Genomic DNA, 23,777 nt, shown 5'->3' with positions numbered 1-23,777 from the left:
GAAAAGTCGTTGTTTAACCAACGGATAATACTACACAACCAATTCTCCAAGTTAGAAAAAATAGTGTCTTTGTTACATTTGAATAAATGTGTTACCTCTGAACTTAGAATTTTCGAAAACTCAGTATATGATCATTTTTTTTTGTTTTTTATTGTCTACTGTGAATTGATTATGAAATATAACTCATTTGCCACACAATTTAGTAAATTTTCTTTCTTTTTGTATTCCAGGGATTCTCCATTTATAGATTATGCCCTAAGTAACAATAAAGGCTGTAAAATGGGTATTGCTGGATCTTTAGTTCTGTCTAGCCGTCTCATCAACAGGAATTAGTAAAGGTATTAAAGTGAATGTGGCTCAAAGCGGAACATTAAAGCCTCACGTGATGTTTTACCCGGACGAAAGCACCGAACGGACTGGATTGCGCATCGAGGGTCAAACGTTGAGATGAAATAATAGTTTCATCAAAATGTCGAGTTTCTCTAGATCTGCTCAGGTAGCCTTATTATTTGTATTTATATAATCGTATAATTTAATTTGAACATTTGAATGCTACGCTTTAGCTTCAACAATGACTTTTTGAGGTTAAACGAAAATACTAGTGCTGCCTGTGCCAATGCCAACGAAGCATCTAACTAACACCCTATTGTTAACCAATCTCCAATTTATGCCCAGTATAATGATTAAGCGTGATTTCTTCCACCCCAAACGTTGTTACTTGTTATCTAGAGTGCATGATTATATGATGACGACAGGACGTTCGTAACCAGTCTTGGATCTTCTTCTTCTTCTCAGCAATGGGCGACCTTCGCTCGGTCCTGGTTCCTCATCGATGCCCGGATGCAGCCTCCTGGCAAAATCGCCTCCATGTGTTCGGTTCGGTTGCAGGGCAAACACAAACCCATCTACCACGCACTGAGTGAGTGACGGGTGTCAGTAGAGCCTTTACGAAAACGTCTTACTTTGATGGAAAGTTCCCACTTTACTGTTAAATGACAACTGCAAAAGGAAATACAGCATTTGTAGAAGTTAAGGAATCATTTCAGGATATAGATGTGCTCTTTATTCTTTATGATTTTATAAACTAGGCTCCACTTCAACTCACAGTCTAGCACAAGTCACAATTCTTTCTAATTGCTCATTGTGGAAACAGTAATCCAGATAATTTGGGAAAATTACATTGAAAAGCTCATAGTTTAATTTTATCATGAGAAATATTGTTAAATTAATCCTTTTTTTAATTTTACAAATATTACAAATATTTGCTAGTCCTTTTCTGCACGTAAAACATTTTGTTTAGAAATTGCATAAACTATTTTTCAAGAAAAAGCGTTTCTGGTCATTTTATAGAAATGACATTTCTGTTGTCACAAGTGCAATAAAACGGCAGGAAGAAAAACTCCACGGTTTTGGACTCTGATCAGCAGAGGTTTCATCATTTAAAAGACAGTATGGTGAATAAACCTGACACCTTTGCGTTGTTCACAGGTGACTGTGGAGACCACGTGGTTGTGATCAACTCCAGACAAATCGCTTTCTCCGGGAACAAGTGGGAGCAGAAGGTTTACTCGTCACACACTGGGTAAGTGTGACACCTCAGCTCAGGAAAAGTGTGTTTGCTTTTAGGTTCTATTCAACCTTTGAGGATTTTTGACATTAAAATAAAGAGAAACTTACTGTTTTTTCTTGAGCAGGATTTGCAGCGTCTCAATTTGCTTTTTTGTTGTACTTTCATCGGTTACAAACACCTTATTACTCTGTTTGGAAGACTGTTGATGGATAACAAACTAAAGATGTTGCCTTAGTGCTCTGCTTTAGATCTGATTGTATCTTCAAAGTGATGCAAGTTCTCTCTGCCAACAGTGTAAATGGAGATGGAATAGTTGATGAATGCATTTTTCTGTTTCAACTTTGTCCTTTTTATTTTTGGGGATGCCTAACATGCTCTAGTTAAAATAGTTTTTAAAGTTGTTTTTTTTTCCTCTTGAAGGTATCCGGGTGGATTCAAGCAGGTCACAGCTGCACAGCTTCACCACAAGGATCCAAAAGCTGTAAGACCTGCAGAAACTTTTCCCTCTCCTTTTTCTTCTATCCTGCATAAACTGTAAAATGAGAATTTCACATTTCGTTTTAGAGTTTTTCATATGAGATGGCAGCGGATTTTGATTTATTTTCTTAAAATTGGTGCGTGAGTCTTAACCCTTGTGCTATCTTAGATGACCCCATCCTTACATTGACGTGTTCTCCCTACCATGACAAAGGTGGATAAAGGTGGAAAGATTTCATGTAATCCTTAGACACCAGTGAGGATCACAAATCACTGAAGAAAAAAGGTTCAGAGCACTGTTTAGTGGGTCTAGATCAGTGTTTTTCAACCAGTGTGCCGCAGCACACTAGTGTGCCGTGGGAGATGGTCAAGTGTGCCGTGGGAAATTGCCCTCATTAACTGATCTAAAAACATTTTCCATCTCCATGATTTCAGCTCTGTGTTCATCCAAACAGGCCCTGATAAAACACTGAGGAGTTAGGAATATAAAAGATCATAAAATACTTTTTCTTTGCGTTTATTTTATTTTATTAAAGACATTTTGATAAGAATGACGTTACCACGATTCAGCTGCAGCTCCGGCTGTATTTTGGAAAAGTCCCGTCGCTTTAACTGTCTCCACCAATCATTCTTGGGGAGCTTAATCACATGTCATCAGTCTGACCAATCAGAAGTGGTTAAAGTCTTCACTTCCTTGTCCCGATTTAGCTCGTAAAGTCGCTCAGTTTAACAAAAATACCAGCTAAAGCTCGTCTTTAGCGGTGTAGCTTTCCACAGAATCTGGTGTCAGACCGTGGAACAAGTGGACAAAATAATGCAGCTCAGAGACGCGGCTGATTGCACTGCATCTCCCATGATGCATTTTGTTAAAGTGACAGCGTCTCAGCGCACAATGAGATCTGTTGTTAAACGTCTTGAAACCAACGAACACACATCAAACTGTTTTTAAATCGTCTAACTTAACTTTTATTGCATCTTTTAGAAAAAAACAGCAGCAGTTTCCAGCTTTTTCTGTAACAATTATCTCAAAAATGCATGTGAGATTGCAGAGGGGCTGTAGATCAATACAGACTATGAGTTTCTCCTTGTTTTTTTTTTTAATTTTTGGATGCTGGTGTGCCGCGGGATTTTTTTAAGGATAAAGTGTGCGATAAAGTGTGGTAAAGTGTGGCTCAGAAAAGGTTTAAAAACACTGGTCTAGATGACCCAACTCCCAATGGTAAAGTGCCTAGGATAGCACAAGGGTTACGAGAGGTCAAAGTGTTCCACTTGCACATTTGCGTTGCCTATAAGTTTAATTCATGACGTAGGATATTATGAACACACGCATTTCATTCTATAAATCAAAATGATTAAATGGTACAGGTATAATAAAATAAACTGCAATGCTTTATAAAGCTAAAAAACAACTACTTCCACAGTAAAAGCTTCAGGACGTTTAACACGGAGGAAAGAATCAAAATGTTACACAATTCAAAAATAAGAACTGAAAATCTTGATGGGAAAATTCACAAATAATCATAACTTGTGAAGTTGTTTTGGTATCTTTTTTTTGTCTTTTTAATTATTTTGTATCGATGTCAATAATGATTATATGTTTAAGGTGTTAAATATGTGCATGAAATATAATAAGAATGGGGGTGTGAATTAATTAGATTTTCTTCTACCCACTACAATGTTTATTATGTTTGACTATTCAATAAAATGAAATCAATCAACGAACTGTACAATAATGTAAACAACAGTTTTACCGTCTTGTACTGTAAGATTTGTCATCTCTCTGTAAAATCAATGTTTTAGGGAATTGTCAAACAAAATCCATCATTTTCATTAAAAGCAAAAATATACAGTCATAGGAATATTCTGGGATTCATGTGTATTTTTCCAGGTGGTTTTGTATTTCTACATGCAAATGTGACAGCACAGCATAAAATTTAACTTGTAAGCTTGGCGAGCGTCGAGGCAACAGTGGGAAAAGCCGGATTCTGTCCAAAATCTCTAGTCGTATTTCAGAGGCTTTCCAGGTTGTGTTCACGCTTTAACCAAAAAAAAAAAAACCCTGTTCCAGTTTAAAGGTGCATTTAGGAGCATGAAGAAAGGATCTTTATTTGATGTGTTTGTTGTTCACTGCTGTCACTCTCTTCACTTTTGCCCTCTAGATTGTGAAGTTGGCGGTTTACGGCATGTTACCCCGAAACCTGCACCGACGCACAATGATGCAACGATTGCACATCTTCTCTGATGATGTACGTCAACTCCTATTTCCATTTTTTTGACCTCCAGGAAGTGATGGATTGATAACAATATTGTTATTGTTATCAAGCTATAACCGTTTGGGTTTTACCAAGATGCTGGCACAGATGTTATTTTCTAATCTAATCTCATTTCTAGTTTTCTATTAATTTCTATTTTAATGTTTTCTAATCTTTATTTCATGATAGCTTCAGACTGCACGCAATATGCCTTTAGATTACACTGAGGCACCTCAGAGCTCTCATCTTTGATGTTTTTCTATAAAACTGATGTGGAGGGGCTTTCACGTTTAATTACAAGGTTTTATTGACAAATAAAAACAATTTGGGTCTTTATCAGGTTTTCAAAAGATTTAAATTTGTCAGTAAGCCAGATGAATTATTTTGGTTTGATGGAACCATCAGAACGGATTAGCTGTGCACCTTAAATTACGAGCAGATGGATCCTGAAGTGTTATGAATGTGTGCAGATGCACCAGAAGGATCCGTGTTTTTCAGATGCTTTTTGTTTTTGTGTGCGTTACACGTTCAGACCTCTTGTTTCCTTTCTTATTGCTCATTTCCCCAAAGCCGTTCGGTGTTTCCTTAAATGTTTGTCCTTCCCTTTCTAGGCGCTGCCAGACGACATCCGAGCCAACTTGACAGAGGAGCTCCAGCAGCCGAGAGCGATCCCCAGGAAGCTCAGCGAGTACACCCCGGAGGAGGTGGAGGCGTTCCCCAGGCTGTGGACGCCGTATGTAAACGCTCCCAGACACATCCTTGGTTTGCCGCAAACATCTGCAAGTTGTCGTTTGTTGGGGGCTTTCCTACCACCGGCGAACATCTGCAATTGGTTGCGTCTTGTATTGATGACGATGCGCCAGAAGAGGGAGATGTTGCGCCGGCTGGGCTCTCACAGCTGGTGTGCGGCCGCCAAAGCTGCTCTGTGATCAGTCGTTGGGAATTGTTTGGGTCACAGCAGCTCTGAGTTACACTTTGGTTTCGGGGTTGGTGTGTTTTTCCCCAAGCAACAGACGACTGAAAGCATCTTCATCAAAAATCCGAGCGGTTAGTTTCTGGCTCTGCTGGGTTTGGGCTCCTTCCTCTCTGTGCTGCAGCTCCACAAACACTCGCACACAGCTGTGCCTGCCGTCGGCGTTTATGACGTACTGAGCAGAAAGGCAGCTGCAGAGCGACCCCAGGTTTCTTCATGGGAACGACTGTACTGTCCACTGATCCGCAGACATGAGCACTTTTCCAAATGGAAGTTGTTTTTTGGTTCCATGTGAACTTTGCCGGGCCGCTATAAAAGAAAAGAAGGCTACTGTCCAAACGTTACTAAGCCTCCTTTGTGGCTGGTGTCCACGCCGAGGCCCCAAACATCAAACATGTCACAAACCTACAAGGAGAGTCCAGCCTCCTCCTCCTCATCCTTTGCAGCTGCGTGTTTTCCTGCTAAAGAGTGACTGAGAGCACATCTGTTTCTCAGCATAATCATATTCATGGCTTTTCTGACTCAAGTATTTTCAGGATGGGATTAAAATGACATTGTGACCCCCCCCCCCCCCCTCCCTCCCCCCGTTTGCTGGCATAATGTCATGCATGCATTTCTCCACTCTCACCCGCAGAAAACCTCGTTTTCCTCAGGTTGAAAGTATTTCCCTTTCCCCAAACCTAGCCGTTCATCCGTTTGTCTGCTAAGCGTCCGGCGTTGCGTTCAGGTCAGAGCTGCGGCTCTTCGTCCTCAAAAGATTAGAAAATGTCAGGTGGGTGTAAATATTTCCCATACAAACTGAAGTTAATTAACTTTAGGAGTATTATTTCCTCAGCATTAGCTCTTAATGCTGAATGCTATGGATTTTTTCCCCCCAAACGGTAAATGCCATGACATCAGGGAAGTAACATTTACTCAATACACCTTCTTTTTATTCATCATAGAGCTGGTTCTTCTAGATTTTCCTTCGTGCATGTTCAGATGAGAATCGACCTTCTGCTTTCATGTGATTCTTTGGAAGCAACAACAGAAGGAACGTTTTGTCTGATTGAAAGATGTTTATTTGTGATCTATTTTTTTCTATTGTAGCCAACTCTTTTGATGTCTTTCATTTCGAGTGATGAAGTCATGAATATCAGCTTGTGAATCAATACTCCATACTACCAGATACACTATTAGGGCTGGGTGATAAATTGATTAATTTGATGTTTTAGACGATTTATTTCTGGGGAAATCTGGATTTAATTTTCGCTTTCTTGAGCTTCCGTTGTTGGGAGTAAAGTCAGTCCGCCCGTCTCTCCCAAAGTGCAGATGTGAAAACAGCAGCAAGCTGGAATTACAGCAGCATCAGAATTGTTTTATTTATTTGAAAAACCCCGAAGGTGCTATGGCCAGGTAGCTCGTCTGTTAAGCACCAATGTCTGTTTTTGAATGATGAACATGGAATGGCTTGCTGGCAAAATCTGCTTTTTAAACCCACAAAATGAGCAACTTTGGGAGAATTTCCGGCAGGCAGCTCAAAGCAGTGCGTTTACCTGTCTACACCTCCCCGCAGGGGCGGTTCAGCCCAACGAACTCACCTGTTCTGCGTCTGGCCTAAAGAACCAGGTGCGTGCTCCACGCCTTCTGTGGAGCGCCGCGTTTGTCACCCCACCCTCCTCCCCGGCTTCCACCTGTGAGCTCCGTTAGGGGGATAATAATATTTTCTTTATTACAGACTGAAGGTCCATTTGCCACAAAATATACAAAACATATAAAAGACTTGAGGATAAAAATAAAACACTCAAACAAGTATAAGAACAATGACATAAAAAGTATAAAAAGAACAGTGTCATTAAAGTATAAAACAAATGACATAAAAGTATAAATATCCGAGTATCATGAACTTAATAAAAAGACTAAAACTGCTGACTTTAAAAAAAAAAAAAACACAAAAGTTTAAAAAAGGCGACTGTACCAAAACCTCCAAATAGGGGATTGGTATCTAAAAGTGCTGTGAGTTAAAATGATTTCATTATTTGAAGCATTAACCCTTGTGCTATCCTATGACCCCACCCTTACATTGACGTGTTCTCCCTTCCATGACAAAGGTGGATAAAGGTGGAAAGATTTCATGTAATCCATGGACACCAGTGAAGATCAGAAATCATTGAAGAAAAAAGGTTCAGAGCACTGTCTAGTGGGTCTAGATGACCCAACTCCCAACGTTAAAGTGCCTAGGATAGCACAAGAGTTAAGACTAAGAATAAAACCATAGAAAAAATGTCTTAATAAAGCTTGGAGAGTATTAACTCTAACACCAACAAACAAACTGCTTGCGCTGCACCACCGAGGCTTTTTTACTAAAATCCTTAGGGCATCATTATAGGCTACTTGTAGCTTCCTCATGCTGGATGCCCTATAATTGGTCCACAGGTGGGCAGTATACAAAGGTGTGCAGTAGGTTTTGAATAAAATAATTTTAAGATTGTCCGAGCATGAATAAAACCTGCATGTGAGCGTGTTTGCCTGAGCATCTCTGGATGTCATTGTCATCTGTAAGCTTATTGTTGATGATATGACCAAGATATTTGACTTTGTGACAGACAGCAAGCTCAGAATCAGAAAGTGTAACCCTTGTGCTATCCTAGGCACTTTAAGATTGGGAGTGGGGTCATCTAGACCCACTAGACAGTGCGTTAAACCTTTTTTCTTCAATGATTTCTGATCTTCACTGGTGTCCATGGATTACATGAAATCAAACTTTATTTATAAAATAGCGCTTCTCATGCATTTTGTGCAGCTCGAAGCGCTTTAACATTAAAAACAGAAAACACACAATGAAATCTTTCCACCTTTATCCACCTTTGTCATGGTAGGGAGAACACGTCAATGTAAGGGTGGGGTCATCTAAGATAGCACAAGGGATAAAAGCAGGAAAATTAAATGCAACATCATCCTTTGTACGACAAATTATGACAGCACTTTTACTGGAATTATATAAAATATCATTATTAAAAGCAAATTCAGATCAGACATTTAAAAGTTTTTGTAATCCGGAGCTGCTGGGGCTGAAGACCACTAAATCATCTGCATACATCAGATGATTTACCTTAAAACCACAGAGCATGCACCCGGTATTACATGCATTCAGGTCCTTCCACAGGTCATCAATGTACAAGTTAAACCTTGTGCATTTTTAGAATTTGTTTGGTTGTGGCCCCAATAAGCAAGACGCAATGCACACACACACAGTGGGGCCATTATGTGAGGTGTGGCGATCCCTCCAGCACAGTTGTCTCCCTATCCTGAAAATCATTGAAGGGAAACAAAAACACTGTTTATGACTGTGAGCATCGTATAATGAATAAGAATGGAATCATTACTACAGCATGTCTGCTGCGTTCAGCACCGCTGTCAGTGTGTGTTCAAAATGATGAACCGTTTCCTGGCTGAGTTTGGGGGTGTGCTCTGATGTGATGACCATCGAGGTCAAACTAATCCCGTTTTTAGACAGATTTGCTCATGGAAGCTCACCTGTGCTCAGGACTGTGCTGAAGCTGTGAGATCATCACCATCAGCTAATCGTTGTCCATCGCTGTCTCTTGAAGAACAGCAGGACGTTATTAGATATGAGCCACACAGCCAGATGCAGAACACTAACAACACTGCTGTACACGATGGCAGGGCTTTCACAGTTCATCACTTCTTTTTTTTTCTTCATTTCAACTCCACTACAGCGTCTTTTGATACAGATTTGTCGGTTCAGGCCACAACTTGAAATGAACAAAAAAATAATGACAGAACGGGGTTGAAAAAGGAGACAAAAGCTAGAAAGCGTATAAGATTTTCCCAGTTTCTCATCTATCATCTTCCTTTATGCCATCAGATAGTAATAATGTGTTCTGCTCTTTCCTCCACAGACCAGAAGATTACAAGATGAAGTGAAACCAGAGAGTCTCCAAAGCATCCTCCACTTTAACTTGGTTTTTCTGTGGCCAGAGGAGCATTCTGGGACTGAAAACAACATCAGCTGATTCTCTCCGGTCACACAAAACCATCTGCTTCTTTTGCTGCTGTGCGTCTTCGGCCAACAGTTAATTTCTCTGCCATCAGACTGTTTTCCAATTGGGATTTAACTCTAACACGGACACCATCCTCCTCCGTCAGAGGGGTCAGAGGATCTGCATCCCTGATGCTTGAAGAGGCTGTTGGAGCACAGCTGACCTGGACCTTCAACATGCAGCTCCAATCAGACACAATTCTGTTTATGCTTCATGATCATACCTCCATTAAGTGATCTATTCTGGCTTGTGAGAGGGACAGCTGTTACAACTGGTCCCGCTTTTGTAAACGCCTCACAGGGGCAACCGGATAATGTGTTGCTATGACAACGTTGACGTGCTGCAAATGTTAACTGTGGTCAGACATGTCTTTGTGTTTTCATTAAAGTAACACCTTTATCAGGACAGTTGAATGAACCTGCTGCAGTTCCTGCTTTAACCCTTGTGCTATCCTAGGCACTTTAACATTGGGAGTTGGGTCATCCAGACCCACTAGACAGTGCTCTGAACCTTTATTCTTCAATGATTTGTGATCTTCACTGGTGTCCATGGATTACATGAAATCTTTCCACCTTTATCCACCTTTGTCATGGTAGGGAGAACACGTCAATGTAAGGGTGGGGTCATCTAAGATAGCACAAGGGTTACAGCCCCTCTCCGATCATCTTTTGATCCATTGTCAAAGCGTTCCCAGTGGTCTTTTCATTGTGATTGTCATTTTTAGCCGTTTTCTAGGATATCGTTTCTGCAGAGCGACATTATTTTAGTAGAAACTCACCTTTGAGTTGTGGGTGGGATTGTTGGCACGGAGCAACCCTGCCCCCCACCCATAACCGAGAGCTCTCTGTTTACACATATGGGGACGCTTGTAGGGTCTAGATGACCCAACTCCTGATGTTAAAGTGCACAAGGGTTACGTGTGTCCATCAGAAATGCTACAAGAACATGTTAAAAACACATAAAAATGCAATTTTCATGAGAGTGGGTTTGTAACCCTTGTGCTATCCTAGGCACTTAAACGTTGGGAGTTGGGTCATCTAAGATAGCATAAGGGTTCATTTTAGTCTGTGTGGAATAAATGACCAAAACAGTTTTTCCTTTGACTCATTACAGATTTATTGGTTATAAAAAAACAAAAAATAAATACGTGTCTTTTATTCAAAGGGGTATGAGACTCCAACTGAGAGTCAAATGTTTCTCTTCAGCAGTTTCTACAAATGAACCTTCAGCAAAATGACACCTAAATAAACTTTAAGTGCAGGGCAAGAAAAAAAAACCCAACATCCATCTCTGTTGATTTGTTTTTAGAGTTGCTGCTTTAGGTGTAATTTCAGGAAAAGGTCAGAGCTCAGCTGCAGAGCTGCTTCCACGCCAAAGACGCTGAAATTTACATCAGAAAATGAACAGATTAGTTTAGTAAACACATCTGAAGGGAAAATCACAGAAAATGAAAAGGAAAGATGATTAATATTCCAATAAAAAAGGCCAGTAAGGAATCTTACAATAACTTCAACTCCATGTCTGTGATGCTTGTTCATTTACAAGTGAAGGAGGGTCAGGATTCATTGGTATAAAAACAGCATCTTTTGATCAATAAAAGAGTGGAGTTACTAAACACTGAAGCACATTCTGTGTGTGTTCACTTACACCTTCAAAGGAGACATGCAGAACCACAGAACAAGTGAAGATGGGACGGAACAGGTCTTACATTTTCAGCAAACAGAGATCAGGCACTTTTTGAACCTCCCTTTCATGGAGAAACCGCAGAGTCTGCACGGTGATGTACATCCTTTCACCTGCTGGACGTGCAGGGAGGGCGGGCTGTCGCCGCCATTTCTAGATGGGCGTGACGATGCCAGTGTCACTGACTGGTTGCGTGGCTCAAGCGCCAAAGGCGAGTCCGCTCCTCCTCCTTCCCTCCTCACGCGTGTACCTCCTGACAACACCCGGCGACCGCAGCTCCACATCCTCAGAGTGGCTGGGGGGGTAACCACGTGCCATGTGAGAAGGTGGTTGGGGGTAGGGATCGCCGTGGTAGTAGGGGTCCTGCTCCTCTGGCCTCTCCTCCTGCTGGTTGTTGTCGTTGTGCAGCACTGCAGCAGGGTTGTACGGGGGTCTGTAGGGAGGGTTGTAGGCTTGGTAGCCGGCGTGAGGCAGCGGCTGGACTGGAGGGGTGGGAATATTTGAGGTCAATAGGGGTCTGCCTCTAGGGGAGAGTGCAGGTAAGGATAGCTTGGCACTGAAAGCATGTTAGACACCACCACCTCTTCAAAGCCACAAACAGGCAGTGTGCTGTTAGAAGAAGCTGGAGAAGTGCAGCAGGCTGTGGGGCATAAGGTGTGGCCTTACAGCATCATTTGAAGCTATGCTGATAAATTATTACATGGTGTGATGGAGATTTTCTCTACATCTCAGGGAAAAGATTCTCTGTGAACTAAAGCAGCCAATCAGCAGCAAAGATTCAAGCCGGATGCTGGAAGAAGAATTGTCCTGCAATGTATGTCACATGACCCAACGCAGGTAAAAGCGGAAAATCTGGTACGGTTAATGTTTTTAAAATATGCAAAGATTAGAGGAATGCAGTTTTAAATCCACTGCTGCCAGGTTTCGAGCTTAAACCGCGCTCGAAAATCCCAGAAAAGATGACAGCCTGGCAGAAATGAGGAGGAGCAGAATGCTGCTCAGTAATCATTCCCATAGTCCTGTTGAACTTCAAAGCAGAAGAAGGGAGGGGAAGAGAGGAAAGAAGGGGGGGAAAACAAAATCAAGAGAGATGTTAGCTCATGTCAGGAGGAAAACCAAGACACCAAAGATTTACCCCTCAAAAACAGCCGTAAACAGAACTGCAAAAATGCCAGGAAGAAGATTCCATCACCTTTAGTGAACCCAAAATGAGTCAAAGATAATATTTATGAGACATTTTTGAACTGAGTGAGAGACTTGCTGCAGCTTGATGTAAAATCATCTGAATTCATACATCACACAATATCAATAAAAGAAATTAATAAGAAAGAAAATGACGTCTTTATCTCATAAATACAATCACATCGCTCTTTTGTGTATGATGCAGGGGCTCTATGCTCCTTTATACTAACAATAATACATTTCTGCTGCTGTAACATTGCAGATACCATACTAAACTACAAATGTGGGAAACGATTGTATTCCGTCTGTCAGCCTGCCATCTCTTATTTGCTAGAAACTGGGTAAAATGGGGGAATACGCCAGACTCTCTCTTAGCTAGTCATCCTCAGACAGGCCTGTCTGTTTTGTGCCAAACAACTGCTGGAACTGGCTCTGAACTTAAAAGACCTTACTAATGTTTTTGAATCATGTAGTGAAAAGGGAAAGAGCAGCGGGAGTCAAAAGTTTGGGCAAACTATAATGTCAGTGTGAGCCGTATCGAAAAAAACTGGACTCTTAATGTAAACTGGTTACTTTTTATTTGGAAATAACAGAAAAAGAGGGTAATTCTGTCCAATGTGAACATATCTGGTGTTTAAGATTGAAGAACTGAGCCTTTTTACTTAAAAACATGTCTCAAAATTCTCTGCATCTAATAGGTCTTTTTTTGTCCTCATGGTTTCCAAACACGACTTCCCTAAAACATTCTGCTGTCCACCTGGATCTTTGCATCTTTCACTAAAGGTGTATTCAGACCGGGAAAACTGTTTGGTCTGGACCCAGTCCGCTTAATATGGTGCGTATCGAGTCCTGAACCTTGGGTTTGGTCTGTTTTCAGACTTCCGTCAAGCAGCCTTTCCTGATTCGAACCAAAGCTCATAAACAAAACCACCTGAAAATAAAATCTTTTAGGTCAAGAAGACGGCTAAGGAGGTAAACTGATGAGTGTTTATGACATAAATTTTGTCGGGAAAACAGTGAGAAGCATGTGGGTCACATAAAAATGGATTTGATGAGTCTGATTTTCATCCAATGACATTTCAGTGAGGTACTGTGTCCTGGTTGTGGCGTTATTTTAAGAGAATTCTGTTGAGGAACCATAAGGAAGTTTTTAGGATGACGTCACAGCAGCATCTGTCGGGTACGTTCTGCATAGCGAGAGGCAGAAAAGCATGAAAAGGGGTAAAATAAACGTTTTAGCAAGTAAAAAGTTGGACCCTGTTTTCCTCTTTGATAAGAAGACAATCGTTGCTTTTTATTTGTCTGTTGCTGACAACATTCATACTGTTTCTACATTACCTGACGACTGCCAACGGTGGCCGTTTTGGTTCAGTTGTTCTGCTAAGGAGACGGATTTTATTCAGACTGAGGGATCTCAGAGCGAACCGGAGCTCAGTCCAATAGGAAAAGAACCGAAACCACCTCAAAAGATGGTCCTAGAGCGGTTCCAGGTCCTGCACCAGGGTCCGCTTAGGTGTTTTGAGACTGAAAATGTGTTCCGGATTATCGGGAGAAACAAATTCTGATTCAGTTCAAGCAAACCAAATGTGTCCAATCTGAATACAAGACTAGATCAATCATTTATGTTCCTACTCTGTATACTAGAAACCTCAACTGAGGTGTTAAAGAAATGATACTGAATAGCTGATGTCTTTAATCACCTTTAATAGATTTTAATCACAATTATACAAAATTGGTTGCTAACTGATGTATTGAATCCCATTTTGGTTACTTTATTATTAAAGTTTGTTAAATGGTCCATTTTACCTGAAAACTATCTTTATTGTCAAATTAAAAGCGGCATCATGAAAAGTCCCCTATGAAGGGAAGTTTTCCCAAAAACATGAAATGTTGTCAAACACAGCAGAAACTTCAGTTGCAGCTTAAGGCACTTCAAACTCTTTCCTGTTGTTCTTTTGACTCACACGCTGCAAAAAACAGCAACTCTCTGCTGCAGCTCATTGGAATGAAGAACAAGCAAACAGGGCGTTTGTTCAGCAGGGTTATCTGTTTGTACAGCCTGCAGAAATCGGGTAGAGAATAATGTTTGATGCTCATTTCACTATAATCATTTGAGGGGGAAAAAAGGAGATGTGATGTTCTGGTGTAATCAGTACAAGAAAAAAGCAGGGATTCTATTGAATCCAAACTGAAAATATATTTTGGGGCAAAAGGAAACATTTATGGACGAACTAAAAGACGGAAAAGACACACCCAGTTCTTTAAAAGTGAGGATTTTCTTTCAAGTGGTCAGAAAGTCCCCAAAAGCCACATAAAAAATGACTAAAATTGCAAAAAAAAGGTTCCAAAGTCCCACAGAGGAAAAAAACAAACAATAAATGTGGACTCTTTGGGGATGAAGTCATGTCTCACCCATCAGCTTCCTTTGGGAGATAATCTATCAACAATGCTGTGACAAACACCAGCTCAGACTGTCCAAGACAAAAGCCTCTGCTGTGTGTCAGTATCAATACTCAAACAGATTTACTGTGCACGCCTTAATGTATGGAAAAGACAGACAAAAGGTCGGATTTGACTTTTATCTTCACCAACTGACTGTTGCAATGAAATTCTTCCAACTTCAGAGTGGAGTGACGATAAAAGTTAAATTGTTTTGCCTTTCCCTGAGAGCTTTATGAGGACAATAACCGTCTGAGAATTGGCCACGGCTGTAAAAGTACAACTCAACTGTTTTATATGCATTTTAAACAAGAGGACAACACCTCTCAGCTTGCTTTCACATTTATATATTTTGTTTTTAGACAAGGAAACAAAAAATAACAGTAGTTGCAGGTTGTCATTTGCTCTCTATATTAATTGTGTGAGTCCTGCTTAACTTAGATTTATTTAAAAAAAAAAGATAAAATAGTTAAATTCTAGCTGTTATCCAGCTGTCAGATCCCAAACTGTTGCGGAGTGTCTGTACCAATTCCTCCTATCTTAAAATAATACATTTATGACCTAATAAAAGCAGAATGACATAAGGTTTTATTAGGGTTTATCGGCTTCTTTCCGTTTAGTCGCTGTTTAATGTCTTCTTGGTAAGACGTGGAACAGAAAAAGCATGTAGCATCTATTAACCTCGTAGTCGCTGAAATGAAATTAGGAAGAACATCCTTTAAAGAAAAAAAGATCTAAGGATCTCCACCAGATTTAATTGACCTCCTTTGCCATTAGACTCCAATCAAAGCATTTCCCTTTTCTCCCAAAACTGTAAAATAATTTGATTAATTTTGACCACTGTGCATCTGTAATGATAATAATTTGAAAAAAGAATTTGTTATTCCTAAAAGAAAATGACAATTTCTAAAAGGGCACATTATATTTGAGCATAGTTTGCTTGTGAAAGCTAAATAAAATGAACAGGTTTTTTTTAAAGTTGATGCTTACCTCCCACGTTGTATCCGAGACAAGAGTTCTGGTCACAGTATCCTGGTGGACCGGTTGGTCCTGCGGCTCCAGGAGTTCCCGGTCTCCCTGCTGTTCCCGGGTTACCTGGCCGACCAGGTGGACCTTGACTACCAGTCCGACCCTCACCTGGCGGACCTGAAGTCACGGTAAATGTTACAAAGACGACTCCAGCAGTTGGACACAAGGTGAAAAGAGTTATAAAAGAGCGAAAAAGCAGAAACGTTGTTGAATGATCACCCCTTATATCTTTCATAATCTTTTTTTCCACTGGGGGCATCAGACATGTGCTTTGCTTGTCCTTGGTGAGTGAGTTGATAGCAAAGCTCCACTGGCAGGAGCAGCAGTGACGCCGCTTTTAGCTAAAAACCCTGTTGAATGTTTTTACAGGATTAACGGCTCCAGCAGGGCTCACCTCAATAAAAATATGAAATCAATATTCTGAGGTTAGCTCCCTTTGCCAAGAGCAAAAACGATCATGCCATAATATATATATAAATAAGAACAAAGACTTCCTTTCTAAAGTTTTTCCTCCAAAAGCAGTGGCTGACCTTTAAATGTTCAGGTTCTGTTTGCATGTTTTGAGGAAACTGATGGCAGTCAGAATGAAGAACTCCTACTCCACCCACAATGTATGAAGCTTCTGTGCCATTTCATTTCACCAAAGCAATTATTTAAACACTTTTGTATTCAAACTGATAAAAATCAATCCACACAAGGTAGGTTAAGTAAGGTAGTAAGTGAACTGCAAACCATAAAAATAAATATTCAGATGCAACAGGAGCTCCAGAACTAAAGAAAATTGCATTTTTGGCTTCCCTACAATGAATTTTGAATGAAGTTCAGATTCTGAAGCGCCCTCAGCACTCTGATGCCTCTTACCAGGAGGACCTGGTGGTCCTCTGGGTCCAGAACTCCCAATGCCAGCGCTGCCCCTCTCCCCCTTTGAGCCTGGAAGTCCTAAAAAAGAAGAATTCACTTTATAACAAAGTTGTTGTTCACCATTTGGACATTTCCCTTTCAGGGCCACCGCAGTGAAACTGCTTTCACGGATTTGCCCAGGTGGTCTGGCAGAGATGCCCTTCCTGACACAACGCTGTGATTTTTCCAGGCTGGGGACCGACAAAGTTGGGCAGTAGCGCAAAGACAATGAAGAAAGCTCATTGTCCAGCCTGGAAATTAAACCCTGATTTACATGTCCCCAATTGAGTTATAGCTAACTGCTTTCTGGCTGCACAAACATGTATTAAAATACATGTATGCATAGTGAGTAATGATTCTAAACCATTATAGCCTGTTTTAAAAGTTGCTTGATTAGTTCTTTAGGGGATTTAAGATATAATCCTTTAAAAATAAAAGGTATTTAAAGATTGGATCAGCCTAGTTTTCATCTTCTAGGTTTAACCCTAGAGCACTGTCGCCGGGTGATTTTCGCCCGAGCAAAACTATTTACATGAATTCCAATATGTCGCATGTCAAGCAGTCTGTGCCTCTCGTGTTCCAGGAATGGGTGGACCAAAGATCCAGTTTCTAGTATCATTTTATTATTATTTTTAGGAATTTTTGTTTTTGAAAAAACAAACCCCACATATGAAATAAAATCATTAAATAAGCCACTCATAATAAAACACACAAAAACAAGCACAAGTAAAAGAGAAATGACAGAGCTTAAGAAAAGAGAACCCAGAAAATAAAAGAAAATCACTCTGATTTCTCATGTGTTGTTATGTTTTGATCTATTTTTTATGACACATACCTTTTGTTGGGTATATTATATTTGGTAAAAAACACCCGGCAAAAGTGATGGTTTAACTTTTTATAGCAAAATTGCTCTAGGGTTCATTTAAATAGACTTTTTTTTTTTTTTCTTTTTTACAATGTTATAGTTTTATTCTCATTCAGCATTACATTTATAATAATTTTTGCAACCTTTGACCTCCAGGGAAATTTAAAATGCTGTACCTCAACAGAAAAACAGTATCATATTATTGAAACAATATTTTGGTTTGCTTTATTGTGAAGATGGGACAGGCTCTGGACATGAATTCGTCTTTGGAACAAAACAGCTGACTGAATATTCACAAGTCTCAAGTGTTGTGAGGTCAGTTTAGGGATCCTCACACTTGCAAATGTTCATTTTTCCAAGCTTTAGACAGCCATTTATTGACAATTTTATTACAGGATAAACATTTAAGTACCTCTAAAATCCTACAGTCTCACAGTTCACTGTGAGATTGCGTGCTACTAAACAGCATTTAGACAGCGGAACTGCCGTTCAGCTGTTTAAATGATGTCATGACATGTTTTCCATGCATTTTAGCATGAGATAAACACGTAAAACCAATAGGTGGATTTGATATCTGGCTGTTCTTGACTATCACCAAAATTAAAAAAATAAATAAAAGAAATAGAAAACAGAAAAATTCTAAAGCTAATTAATAAGGAATCTACAAGTTTATTTTTATGTTCTGGGGGCTTTTTTTTTCTTCTGCTGCTGGTATTCTAAAAATATTAAGCCAAATATATTAAACCAAACACCATTTGGTTCATTCCAATCTTTACAACTGTAAAAGGGTGTTTGCATGTGTGTATTTGTGTTGGAGCTTCGGATGACACCACCGAGGTGGAGGCTCGGTGCTGGACACGTCCTAACAGACACCGTGCTGTCTTTGGCTCGCTCTGGCCTCTGGGTTTGTGCAGCTCATTCAGTATGAGCTTCTTTAGTGTGGGCTGCATGTCTTGGCGATAAAGACAGAGCCCCATGAAGCCTGTTCTGTCTTCCAAAGGCTGCTGTTGCCTGGCCTAAACTGTGGCTTTGGTGAAGCAGTCTGGGAACAGGACCACAAAATGCAGCAAACAGGCAGAAAGGTGAAAATCAGAAACTGGGTAAAGCAAAGATTTTTCTAATTCATGGAGACATATATGTGGGTTTCCGTTTGTTTATTGTTAGCACTTATCTCTCAGGGACCTACAGGCACAAGTCTCACTTATCTAAATTTTATGAGGTATTTGAGCTGATTGGAAAACTTTTTTTTTAATAAATAAATAATGCTGTCTATATATGAGAACATGGTTTTTTGCATTTTGATCAATTGGTGCCTACTGTATTCAACATAACTGAACTCGTGTGTTTAGAGGAAAATCTAGAATTGTAGTCTAGACCAGTGTTTTTCAACCTTTTTTGAGCCAAGGCACACTTTAACCTTGTCAAAAATCCCGCGGCACACCAGCATCCAAAAATTAAAAAAAAGGAGAAACTCATAGTCTGTATTGATCTACAGTCTGTATTGATAATTGTGGCAGAAAAAGCTGGAAGCTGCAGCTGTTTTTTCTAAAAGATGTAATAAAAGTAAAGTTAAAAGATTTAAAAACTGTTTATGTTTGTTCTTTGTGGATTCAAGATGTTTAACAACAAACACTCATTGTGCGCTAAGACGCTGTCACTTTAACCCAATGCATCATGGGAGATGCAGTGCAACAGCCGACGAACACAGACAGACTAGCGTCTCTGAGCTTCATTGTTTTGTTCACTTGTTCCACAGTCTGACACCGGATTCTGTGGAAAGCTACACCGCTGAAGACGAGCTTTAGATGGTGGTTTTGTTGGAACTAAGCACCTTTATGAGCAGAATTGGAACAAGGAAGTGAAGACTTTAACCACTTCTGATTGGTCTGACTGATGACGTGTGATTAAGCCTCCAAGAATGATTGGTGGAGACAGTTAAGGGGGCGGGACTTTTCCTAAAACAGCTGAAGCTACGGCTAAATCGCTGTACCGTCATTCTTATCAAAATGTCTTTAATAGAATCAAATAAACACAAAGAAAAAAGTATTTTACGATCTTTCATATTCCTAACTTCTCAGTGTTTTTCAGGGCCTGTTTGGATGAACAAAGAGCTGATATCCTGGAGATGGAAAATGTTTTGAGATCAGTAAATAATTAATGAGGGGAATTTCCCACGGCACGCACACTGGTTGAAAAACACTTGTCTAGACCAGTGGTCTCCAACAATTTTCCGGACACGGACCGGTTTAAGGTCAGAGAATATTTTCACGGACCGGCCTGTAAGCGGCTGAAGTTCGCAGACAAATGCAAAAAAAATACAAAACGCCCCCCAAAAAACAGTCGCAAAAACTGGTATTTTCTAATAATAAATGTGAATCCACTGTTTGAGCAACTTTATGAGCAGTATCCTTGTAACATTAGACAGCTGTTTGCTGAATGTTTTGCATTATTACCAGTATTATAGTGTGTGGGCTCAGATGTCACAGTAAATCCACATTCTGAGTAAAAAAATCCAGGTTTTTACCTGTTAAATAAAGATTTTTTATTTCTTTAAAGTCAAAGATTCTTCTGTTTCTTTATTGGCTCTTTTCTGCCAAAAGAAACTTTCCAAATACGTTTTTGTCTTGTTAATTTTGCTAGCTTGAGGGTTGTAATGAAGTTGTCGGTGGAGCTGCTTTAAGAAAACAGCAGATGGCTTTTCGACACATAACCAAGCAACTGTCCAAGAATGAGCTGGATGTGGGGAAGAAAATCTAGCAGTTTTCCAAAATAAAAATTACTTCAGAATCTGATTATAAAAAAAAAAAAAAAATGCAGGTTATGTTTTTTTCTCAGTCAGTACCAACTGTCGCACAGATCTTTACCGGTCCACAGATCGGGGGGTTGGGGAATAGGGGTCTAGACAACCTAAAATGTAATGCTCACAAATGTAGATGGTCCTAAAGGGGGGTTAAAGGTGCAATGATGAGCAGGTAGTAAATGTTATAAGTGAGATCACACTGTTTATTTGGTTCAACAATATCTTAACACAGATTTGGACTCAGTTACTTCGGCAGGATTTGGGGTGAATTGTTGGTGATTTGTCTTCAATTCAACACAGATACTAACAGGGGTCAACGTGCTAGGCCTGATTTATTTTTTAAGACTCTTGATAACAACTTGTAAACTACTTTTGAACATGCCTTCAGTGATGATCCTATCTTACCTCTGTCCCCTGGTCGACCATTCTGCCCATTGGTGCCAGGGAAGCCAGGTCTACCAGGAGGACCTTGCTCTCCTTGAGGACCTGGGGGGCCCCTGTTCCCCGGCTCTCCGGGCGGACCTGGTATTGTTCGGACTGACGTTGATGAATGAAGCGGGATCTGGTTCAAGATTGAATTATAGCGAGACAAATGACCTGCAAGGAGAGAGGGAGGCAGAGTGTATGTTTAATATTTAAATAAAAATAATAATACAACTGAATTATGAAAACATAAAATGTCTTTAAACAGGTTAACTAAAAGTAACAACATGACAGTAAAAAATACTAAACCTTCTTTGGTAACACTTTATATTAAGATTCCTTAACAAGCTTTGTTAACACATTAACAACATTATAAATGAATTTATAGGGTGTTAGTAAGACATTTATTAGTACAATAAGTCTAATAAGGTTTATTAAATTACTTAGTTAACACATTTACAAGTTGTTAACTAGGGATATGACAATTTATTTTAACGATAATTTGATAAACATCATAATTTGTGGTTGACGATATGATTCATAGTCGATATTGGTTGGTTTTGAACGATCCGATTCACTGACCTAAAATGGATCCAAGACATCTTTAGCCAAAACTTCAACTAGTGAGACTCAGAGATAAATACCTGGTGCTGAACAGAGCAGGTAAAGTTTTCCAGATTCCTTGTATTTCTTCAAGATGATTAAGTGTAAATTAAATATGTGTCCAAACAAACATTTAAACAAGAATGAATGTCTAATCCATTCACTTATTGTTTCATTAAAGTTCCGCCCACTGTTGTTTTAACATAAAAATCATCCAAATCTAACATTGTTAGAACATTAAACCACACTGTACGGTCACATGACTGCAAACGTTAAAGAGTTTTCACACATTGGACTGGAATGATGTGATGTGATATTTTCCAATCTCCATAAAATCAATTTCTGTCATTTTGAAATGATATGTTTAATGGTATAAGTAGATTTGATTCAATAAACGACTTGTTTCAGACAAATTGATCCGTTTGGAAAAATTGATTTATTGAATAATTAATTAGTCGCTACACCCTTATAGCTAACGTTTCTGGGTTTTTTATTTAAAATAAATAAATCAAAGGCAGTTAAATCCAGACAAAATAGACCTCGTGCTAAAAAGTTGCTAGTTCAAGTTTCTGAATGGAGAGTCTATGTCAGCTGTGGTGCCCTTGAGCAAGGCCTTTGACCTCAATAGCTCTTTTGAGGCTGGTCTGGGGTCCTGGTGGTCAGCTCCCCAGGTATCAACATGGAGCCGTCCCCACAAAAGGAAAGTTAGCTCACAACTGATGTTCCAAGTATTCACAAATAATGATGCAGAAAGAAGTGAAGTCACATCAGTCTCGTGACGTATGTGGATCTGTTTGCTTCAGTCAAATAAAAACTAAAGGTTTATTTAATGAAAAAAGAAAAAAGACCTGAAATAGGTCTTTAATGTTTCAGTGGTGAAACGACTGCAGTTTTATGCGCCTGACATAAGGATTTAGCCGACAACATACACGAGGTCTGCAAGCCAATTTATGATGGGAATGAAAAAAAAATGAACTGCAAACAAACAAGATGAGATGCTGCCAAATATAGTCAAGGTCAAACGGTTGATTGGATTATATTTCATCAATATATTTAAATTAATTTCTTGCCGACGGAGGCTGCGAGTCTATTTCCAGTCAGTGTAATAAAGAAGTTAATTGTTTATCTATGTTCAGAATTATGTCTATGAATGAACCAAAACAAAGCTATGGCTGTGTTTATCTGTCTATAGATGAGATGCTTTGAAAAGAAGTCATGCTTTGATTTCCAGTCAACCTTCATCTTTACAAGACCCACTTCTCAGTACACAGTGGCGTTGTGGAGGATCTTTCTTGCCAGTGGGCACATTAAAGTGTTTACTTTTGAAAAATTAGCAATAAAATATCCTACAAGCTCATTAAAGAAGGGGAGAGGTGTCTAAGGAGAGCCTGTAAAAGTAAAAAAAAAATCTTTAAAAACTTGTTTTTGGTCTGTAGCCTAAATTTAGAACAGATGGGGAAAAGAGTACCACCGATATTTGAGACAAAGGAGGTGCAGTTCAAGAACACCTATGCAAAAACCTATTGATTACTCACTCTGGATGAGCTGTTCACACACTTGCTGTGCTATTGCTCTCACTGCAGCTTGGGACTGAACATCACCCTGCAGAGCAAACACAAAGCTCTTAAGATTTCACAATAACAGACGAAAATGGTTTCCTGTTTGGGCCGCTGTAAACTTCTCCAGATAAGCGCTGAGGAAGCAGACGAGTACTTTAGATTGTTTTTTATTTTGTTTACATCAACTTTACATTCGCTGTTTTTTTCTTTCAAAAATTCCCTTTAAGACCCACTCCAAATATCTTTTGATCTGTTGTGAAAGCATTCCCAGTGGTCTTTTCATTATGAGTATAATTTTTTTAGCCATTATAAAAAAACGTCTCGTTTTCTAGGACATAGGTTCTGGAGAGCGGCAGTAAGTAATTAGAAATTTGCTTGAAATCCCGCCCACATTTCCCATCATCCTTGTTTACATCTCCTGCTAGCTTACAGCCTCTCACACCCCAACCTAACAGTACCTGTGCAACAAAAATGGCGAACAATATTGAAGCTATCCAGCCCAACAGTTTGACCCAGATGCCAGGTCAGGTGAGGAAAACAAAGACGTACATGGATCTAGTGGTCTACAAGTGGATGCATCGGAATGGAGCAGAGCCAGAGTCTGTGGCCTGCTAATGCAGGTTCTACGTCACACCAACATGCTTTTTCTAACTGCACTTTTCATCTGCTCCAGATTGTCAACAATTTATAGAAAAAAGTAAAAAAAAATCATGTATGTCCTCCACCATCAGAAAAATGCTAAAAGAACCTGATAAAAACACCAAAAAAACACAATTTTCATTGAAGTTGGTTTTTAAAAAGTCCTGCAGAAGACCTGTAAGGTTTTTATTTTTGTCTACAATATCAGTTGTTGCTCAACACACGTTTTTAATACAGTCCTGGGAAAATAGGGGTTAAAAAATAAAAACTAAGCAAGTCTAGATACAAGTCTTTGTAAATCCACTTTTGTGTATAAAAGTATCATGAAATGTTTGCAGTT

The 23,777-nt window shown here is 39.6% G+C and overlaps 2 protein-coding genes across 2 annotated transcripts in view; one reads left to right on the top strand and one right to left on the bottom strand.

The window, feature by feature from the left end:
• Positions 1–374: 374 nt before the first annotated feature.
• Positions 375–9,668, top strand: mrpl13 (mitochondrial ribosomal protein L13). The gene is made up of 7 exons (XM_004077668.3): positions 375–496; positions 796–919; positions 1,489–1,582; positions 1,991–2,051; positions 4,207–4,293; positions 4,911–5,032; positions 9,175–9,668. The coding sequence occupies exons 1-7, from the start codon at positions 470–472 to the stop codon at positions 9,197–9,199; spliced, it is 540 nt and encodes a 179-aa protein (XP_004077716.1). The 5' UTR covers positions 375–469; the 3' UTR covers positions 9,200–9,668.
• A 738-nt stretch (positions 9,669–10,406) lies between these two features.
• Positions 10,407–23,777, bottom strand: part of LOC101154973 (collagen alpha-1(XIV) chain) — a gene marked incomplete in the record, with an annotated part of 150,396 nt that continues 137,025 nt past the window's right edge. Inside the window, 5 exon segments of the mRNA XM_023963971.1 lie at positions 10,407–11,480; positions 15,610–15,765; positions 16,510–16,587; positions 20,619–20,810; positions 22,775–22,841. Coding sequence (XP_023819739.1) covers positions 11,197–11,480; positions 15,610–15,765; positions 16,510–16,587; positions 20,619–20,810; positions 22,775–22,841 — 777 coding nt within the window.

The sequence above is a fragment of the Oryzias latipes genome, chromosome 16 (assembly GCF_002234675.1).
Source record: "Oryzias latipes chromosome 16, ASM223467v1".
Classification (NCBI taxonomy): domain Eukaryota; kingdom Metazoa; phylum Chordata; class Actinopteri; order Beloniformes; family Adrianichthyidae; genus Oryzias; species Oryzias latipes.
The sequence above is the reverse complement of the archived record's forward strand: the minus strand, read 5'-3'. Positions and strand labels throughout refer to the sequence as shown.